General features: G+C 39.8%; 1 protein-coding gene across 1 annotated transcript; it reads left to right on the forward strand.

The window, feature by feature from the left end:
- Nucleotides 1-1,967: 1,967 nt before the first annotated feature.
- LOC116179642 (probable cytochrome P450 6a13) lies at nt 1,968-3,731 on the forward strand. The gene is made up of 3 exons (XM_031499450.1): nt 1,968-3,162; nt 3,216-3,467; nt 3,522-3,731. The coding sequence occupies exons 1-3, from the start codon at nt 2,088-2,090 to the stop codon at nt 3,683-3,685; spliced, it is 1,491 nt and encodes a 496-aa protein (XP_031355310.1). The 5' UTR covers nt 1,968-2,087; the 3' UTR covers nt 3,686-3,731.
- Nucleotides 3,732-8,219: the final 4,488 nt, after the last annotated feature.

Below are 8,219 nucleotides of genomic sequence, written 5' to 3' on the forward strand. Positions count from 1 at the left end.
TACAGTGATATTCATGTAGAAGTAGACATAGGGATTTCCAATGTCTACATTTACATGATAAAAAGTCTCCTGAAGGACGCCTAATTTTATGCAACCAAAATAACTTCTTGAAACAAATAAAGATCTGGCTGTCATATTAATTATTAATTTGAATATTGTTGCTTTAGCTTCACAGAAAATGAATCTCTTAAGCTCCTTGAACTGTTATCGGCACTATACCAATTGGAAATATCAACTTTTTCTTTAGTTGAATACTTACATCGCACACGAACCGAAATAAGAATAGGGAAGTCAAAGCAATCCTCTTTTGTTGTAGGTAGTTAAGTTGCATAAAATTAGGCGTCTTTCAGAAGATTTTTTATCATGTAAATGTAGACATAGGAAATCCCTATAGGAAATCCCTATGTCTACTTCTACATGAATATCACTGTATATGCTAGAAATGAGGGACGATATTTAAAATCCATGAGCATGAATTCAGTGTCATTCCTGTAAAGTATTGGCAATGACGTACCTTAAATGGAATCTTCCAAACGATTCAAATGACCCCTTATCAAGCGCCAGTTGAATCTTTCGACAATCACGGAGGACGATCACAATTGCCTTTGAGTCACGTCTATCCACCAAATGCACAAACCCAAAATGTGAATGCAGTATTATGTAACGTGAAGTCCGCTGGTCTGGTGAGAATTTAATAATGGGCGACTGGAAAATAAACGAAAAAGAAATTCTGGTATCTGGTCGGGAATATATAGGAATAATTAATAATAATCAGTTCTGGACCGAACCTCGAGAATGAATTTCTGATCGGTTAGTGACCTCTGGTAAAGGTATCGGAAAAAGTGTTCTGGTGAAATACAAATTCATGCAAAGGAGTGAGAAAGGGATTTGATTTCAGTGGACAAAAGCAGGCGACATCTAACATAGGGACTGGACAACATTTGACAGCGGAACTGCACACTTGCCCGGAAAAGGTCGACAGCACAAGAATGCACAACTCGAGAGGCTGAGAGAAGAAATGAATAGAGAAATCAAGGAAAATAGCATAATAATACACGCATTAGAAGACCAAGAAGAGGAGAGGGAGCTGTAACCACAAAAAAAAAGAAGAGTGGTCATAAGGGACATGGGAATAAAAATAGAAATGGAAAAAGAAACAGTGAAACAAGAAGGTTGCGTAAATACCGTACAGGAAAAACCAGACCCATACAAGTGGAATTTGGAAAAGGGAAAGATGGAGATATTGAAAGGAATCAAAAGACTGAGAGGAAAGAATATATACATAGAGAAATACTACTCCAAAGCAGAAACAAAAGCAGAAGCGGAAGCGGAATGCAGAACCGGAATCGAAAGCAGAAGCAGAAGCAGAAGAAAAAGAAGAACAGAACCCACCTAGTAAATTTCGGAGTTTTATGTTACTTTGGGCATACCAAGTAGTAATTTGTAAAATAAAAATGTTAGAAAAGTGGATTGGGTGTTAAAATCTAATCGTTTGGACTTTGTTAATTTTACTGAAGAGTAACGTGATGACACTTGCATTTATTCCGATTTTGTGAATGGATCTCCGACGCGACTACCTCGAAACTTTAAAATTCCTACAATGGATTTTTCAGTTTTTTTTTCGGAAATTCACTCAGAAATTCCTACACTAGAAACCTTTTAGCTTTCACCTCAATTTCTTTGGAAAAACGTTCGCATATTTGGACACGATTCAGGTTCAGATCATCACGTTACACAAACAGGAGATAAACTAATGATCTGACCTAAATCCACTGATCCACTTGTAATGAACATGAGTCGATATTACCATTGCTAATTATTAGTCAATGATATTACCTATTATTGTTATGTAAGCTCCTAGCAAAAAATAGAAACATGATAATGAAAATAATTTGTTGCACTTTACGTATGGAGTGGTCTTAACTATAATGCGATAACGTTGATAAACTGATTGAGTAGCGCTTTCAGATAGTACTTAACGTCACTACGTTACCTTCGAGTGGACAATACTTGCAACTTACGGCCACTTTAAATTTGAAATCCCATGGTATTGAACTTGTGAATGTGATTTGTGACGCGAGTGTACAATGGCGTTTGTAGTGAGCGTTTTTCTGACCCTATTTGTCATAGTTACAACTATTTACTTCAAATGGATGTATTCGTATTGGAAAAGAAGGAATGTTCCACAGTTACCGCCTAGTTTCCCCCTTGGAAATGTAGAAAACCCTTTCAATCGAAAATTTTCCCACGGTGAATGGTTTGCTTTGGTGTATAAAACGTTTAAAGAACGCGGTGCCAAACACGCAGGGATTTACTTTATTGCATCCCCGAACTACGTACCCATCGCACCAGAAGTAATAAAAAATATCATGCAGAAAGACTTCAGTCATTTTGTAGAGCGCGGATTATACTGTAATGAAACGGATGATCCTTTAAGTGGCAATTTGTTTCTCATCGGTGGTCAAAGATGGAGGAACCTGCGGACAAAGCTTACGCCGACGTTTACGTCGGGTAAGATGAAGATGATGTTTGAAACTTTGGTGGAATGCATCAATCCCATGGACGCAGCCATAACCTCATATTGCATCAGTAAGGAACCAGTTGATATAAAAGACACCTTGGCACGCTTTACTACTGATGTTATTGGATCGTGCGCGTTTGGGTTGGAGTGCAATAGCTTTAAAACTGCAGACGCTGCATTTCGCAACCATGGTCAAAGAATCTTTTCGCCAGAAACGAAAGTTAAAGCACTGATAGGATTGTTTGCACTGATATCACCGAAGTGGGCCAACAGATTGGGAGTATCGGTGTTTCCTAAGGAGAGTAGTTCCTTCTTCTTCAACGTTGTCAAGGACACCGTTAATTATAGGCGAGAGAGTGGTGTTCATCGCAAAGACATGTTACAAATTGTGATGGATCTTCAGGAAGCAGGAGTGGAATCATTAACAATAGAAGAAATAGCAGCTCAAGCTTTTGTCTTTTTCTTGGCGGGCTTCGAAACGTCTTCGACTACTATGACGTTTTGTCTTTACGAATTGGGGATAAATTCAGATCTACAAGAAAAGGTGAGGGAGGAAATTAATCGCGTTTTAGAACAGCACGACGGAAAACTCACTTACGAAGCAATAATGGACATGAAGTATATGACTCAAGTTATCGACGGTAAGATTAGACCAGCTTAAGGATTAGTGGTGATTTGGTTCATTCTTTTCCAGAGACCTTAAGAAAATATCCTCCTGGAACTCTGCTACCTCGAAAATGTGTCGATGATTACTTTGAACCGATTACTGGCGTGACTATTGAAAAAGGAACAAAAGTACTAATTCCGGTGTTGGGCTTACATATGGATCCCGAATACTTTCCGGACCCTGAAAAATTTGATCCTGACAGATTTTCGGAAGAAAACAAGCGCAACATTGTTCCCTTCACTTACATGCCGTTTGGTGAGGGTCCCCGCATATGTATTGGTAAAGAAAAGAAACAGGTGTAATGCTAGAGGTTTTCACGCTTTTTGGTTTAAGGCATGAGATTTGGAATGATGCAGATAAAGGTCGGCCTAACCCACTTGCTAAAACATTATTCGTTCGCTGTTAGTTCGAAGACGAATATACCTTTGACCTGGGACAAATACAGCTTTATAATATCCACAGAAGATCCAATATGGTTAGATGTTAGGAAGCTTTGATTATTGTATTCAGCGTTGAAAGAGTACGATTTCGTTATAAAATTTCAAAAAAAAAGTACAGGGTTTTTAGCATGACTTTCTTCTAAAAATGGTGCGGTTTTTCAGTGTAGTTTGCGAGACTACAAACTGACAGTTGGCACCAGCCCGACTACAAAAAAATTCTAATCGTGGATTTGGTTAAAATGCAACTGCACACATGTGACCAGTCACATAGATACAACTTGTCGCAAGTTTAAACTCTGACCGCATTTTTGGCGCTTTCGTCATTTTCTACTACTATACCTATAGATGATTAAAAAAATGACGTGAATTTCGATTTTCCTGATACTGAGACCCCAATACGTCATCAGGACAAGTCTCTTGAGGTGTTCTAGAAATTACAGCACTAGTTTAGAGCCGCCTAAATAAAAGCGTCTAATAACTTTGAAGAGACCTTATTTAATTAAATACTTCTGGAACAGCAAAATCAATTTAGGCACTTATTAAATGACTTAATTAAATTTAGGAGGTCTGTGAAGTTAGCATTGGCGGCACAAATTTCGAGACTAGGTGGATTGGTATTAGTGCCACATTTGTGCCGGTTTCTGCCGTAAAAAGTTTGCCAGCAAAACATACCGTTTGGAAATTATTTCGATCTTTAGAGGTTCTGCTAATAGGCCAGTCATTGAGGATTTTTACCTGGAAATATCTCGGGAAGTACTGAAATTTTGTATGCTTGAGTGCGTAGAACTAAAATTTATAAAATGCACAATTCGAAACTTGCCACCGTCGCCGCCATCTTGCCAAGATGGCCGCCAAAAGCGGTTTCCGCAGATATCTCCAAAAATGTGCATTTTTCGAGAAAATATGTAAAGAAGAAAATTTCACAGTAGCTTGAAAGGAAAATTTCTTTCTCCATTAATAATAAAATACCGCCTTCAAGTTATTGTTTTATAGACTAAAATCTCTAAAATAAATTACTAGCATGGAAAGTTCACGGTCTCGGTAAATAAATAAATAACTATCGTCCTGAAACATTCATTTTCATGCCTATTTTCTGTCAGGAAACTTTAGTTTCCATGACAGAGGCAGAGCAGACTACGTTTCCTGCCGCTTGTCACTTTACCGGCCGCACCGTCACTTTACCGGCCACATTTGTGAAATTTCCAAATGTGTATAATGACTCATGTCATCACTCACAGATTGACATTATTCAAAAGTTCTATATAAAAATTGAAATCTTATATTAAAATACGATTTCGGGTATAATTTAATACAAAACTCGTCAGTAAAATGACATTACTTGACTCGGAAATTAAAGTACTCGGCCCCAAGGGGGCATCACACTTCAATATTTCCTCGCTAGTAGGTATCATTTCCCTAACTTTTATGTAATAAATTATTATTTTTCCATTTATGGTTAGAATAAACACTTTCCATGATAGATTATAACTTACAAATGACAGTAAAAAAATTCCTGATAATTCTATCAAATCATTTGTCCGTTATTTGTAAAATCCCACTACCTTCTGTGTATGCTGTATATAGTTCTCTTACGTAGGTACTGCTTCACCGGTTCTTTACATACAGGGTGATTCCTATAGTACCTGCCACCGTTTGGGAGCGTGTAGGTGGTGCGTAGGGGAGTATTTTGATATAGGATACTTGGGGTCGGAAATCTAAAATAAGGGTGCCAGAGCCAAATTTACCTTCTGGAATTTCGCGCCTGTAGGTAGGCAACCCAACCGGCCGGCGGTGCACACGGAGCGATCTCAGGCGGCGATGTGTGGCTGACACTTGATCAGAATTTTGTTTAAACCCACGAAATCCCGTCTGCAACGACGCGTATCAAGTGAATAAACACTATGGCACGTTTTACTAACACGGAATACGCGGACATGCACTTCATGTACGGATTGGCAAATGGTAACGCACGAGCTGCACGACGAGCGTACGCTGAGCGGTATCCAAACCGTCAGTTACCTTGCAGACAGGTCTTTCAAGAAGTTCACTTCCGACTGTGCGAGACAGGGCAATTGCAGGTAAGCTGACGGAGGCTTAACTTTACACACAGATTCGTAATGCACATCGATACTTGGGTCATTTAAGCACCCATTTCGAAAAGTTTGTTTGTTTACACCGACCTCCTCCTATTTCGCAGCCCACTAGCGCCCGTGATCGCGATCGCCCGTTGGTAAATGCCTTAGAGGAGGATGTGTTGGAACGTTTCGAGGCAAACCCGCGTACTAGCACTCGACTTGTAGCAGATCAGGTGGATTGTAGTCAACACACAGTGTGGAACATCGCCAACAACAACAACTTACACCCCTATAAGTTTAAGAAAGTGCAAGAGTTACGGCCGGATGACCATGAAAGGAGGCTGGAATTCTGCAACTTAGTCGTCCAGGAGGAAGAAGCTAATCCGAACTTTCTGAGGAGCGTGCTAGTTACTGACGAGAAAGGATTCTCAAGAGAGGGGACCTTCAATCCTCGTAACAGCCACTACTGGGCGGACACAATCCTCATGAAACGTTTACGCGAGGATACCAGGACAAGTTTTCTTTAAACGTTTGGGCTGGCATCCTGGGGGACAACCTACTGGGGCCTTACATCCTCCCCCCGCGTCTAAATGCCCATAATTACCTGATTTTCCTGCGCGAGGTGCTACCAGAACTTTTAATGGATGTTCCAGTGAACTTGTACTGGGACCACTGGTTCCAGCACGATGGGTGCCCTGCTCACTACGGGCGGCAGGTGAGGGAACACTTGGACCAAACCTATCCGGACAGATGGATCGGCCGTGGAGGTGCGGTGGAGTGGCCTGCCCGCTCGCCCGACATCACCCAATTAGATTTTTACTTGTGGGGTGTGATGGAAGCGCACGTCTACGAGACTCCCGTCGAATCCGAAGAGGACTTAATTGCGCGCGTCGTCATGGCCGGAGAGGCTGTTCGCCAGGACATAGCAGTCTTCACGCGAGTTCGAGGGGAGTGGTTGGCTAGATGTAGGAAGTGCATTGAGAACAACGGTGGCCACGTTGAACACTTGTAAACGTTATTGCTTTTGACGGTCGTTTTCCCTCCTTCCCTCCCATGTCGCTTCCTCGCGCTAACTCGCTCTGCATCGCTCCGCGCGAAACGTCGGTCGGTTGGGTTGCCTACACATACAGGCGTGAAATTCCAGAAGATAAATTTGGTTCTGGCGCCCTTATTTTGGATTTCCGACCCCAAGTGTCCTATATGAAAAGACTTCCCCTAGGCACCCCCTATACGCTCCCAAACGGTGGCAGGTACTATAGGAATCACCCTGTATATTGGTGCTCCACCAGTCCACCCTGTAATCCACCGGCAAAAAACCATTCGGTTTGGATTCCAGTTTCAAGCTCTTAAATTCGTATTTAAATTTGTTGAAGCCCAGCACTTTCCTTTTATTGTATTTACGCCTTATGCACCGCGTCGCTTTTGTTTAAGCGAAGTACCTACCTAATCGATGTAGTTTTTGATGCTGATGGATTTTCCGATGCGATATTTAAAAAAAATCAATCGTTTCGTAGGTAATTGGAAAAAAGTGAAAATGGCCATTTTTAAAAAGTTCAAATATAATAATTATAACAAAAAGAGCTATCGATAAAAGTTGTAAAATTCGATAGGATAAAATCAACGGGTGTAGAAAATTTTCAAAATGGCGGTTTTCGAGATATTGAGATCAACTTCGTTATTTTAAATGGACGCCATATTGAATTTTGACGTCATTCGATAGAGAAAAAAATTACAAAACTAGTCATACTAAACACTTAGTATATCATTTGGGAATCCACTTTGCATTTTTGCCTACTACCTACCTACTTATGGCAATAATTCCATGGCGGTGCCGATGGTGACTATGCGCTACAATAAACGAACGAATTTGTTTTCAATCACAATCAGCCTTGGAATTATTGCCATAAGAAATACATTGTAAACTTCGAGACCAAAATGCAAGGTTGATTCCGTAATGAAATACTAAGTGTTTAGTTGCACAAGTTTTGTAATTTTTTTCTCTACTTAGTGACGTAAAAATCCAATATGGCTTCCATTTAAAATAAGGAAATTGATGTCAATATCGTCATTTTGAACATTTTTTTTCTACGCCCATTGAATTTATCCCATTGAATATTGCAATTTTTATTTGAAACTTTTTTCGATAGCTCTCTGTTACTAAAATATTTAAAATTTTAAAAATGGCGATTTTCACTTTTTTCCAATTATCTAGGAAACGAATTATTTTTTTCAAAATATCAGAATATAACACTGACGGTCGTCCAGTTCGATTTTTGTCATGCACATTCATGCCATTGTGCAAAAGAAAAAGTATAAATTTACTACCATACCTTCTTTTTTCATAATTAGCGGTTGTTAAAAACAAGGGGGCGCTTTTGTATATCCAATAATCAGCCCTGTGACGTATCGCTAACGTTAAACTTACAGGTAACGTACAGGTTATCTGTCAAAAACGTCATTTTGCGTATACTAAATAATGTAAAATAACGTTTTAAGGGCTGATTATCCAATATTTC

The sequence above is a fragment of the Photinus pyralis genome, unplaced genomic scaffold (assembly GCF_008802855.1).
Source record: "Photinus pyralis isolate 1611_PpyrPB1 unplaced genomic scaffold, Ppyr1.3 Ppyr1.4_LG8, whole genome shotgun sequence".
NCBI lineage: Eukaryota > Metazoa > Arthropoda > Insecta > Coleoptera > Lampyridae > Photinus > Photinus pyralis.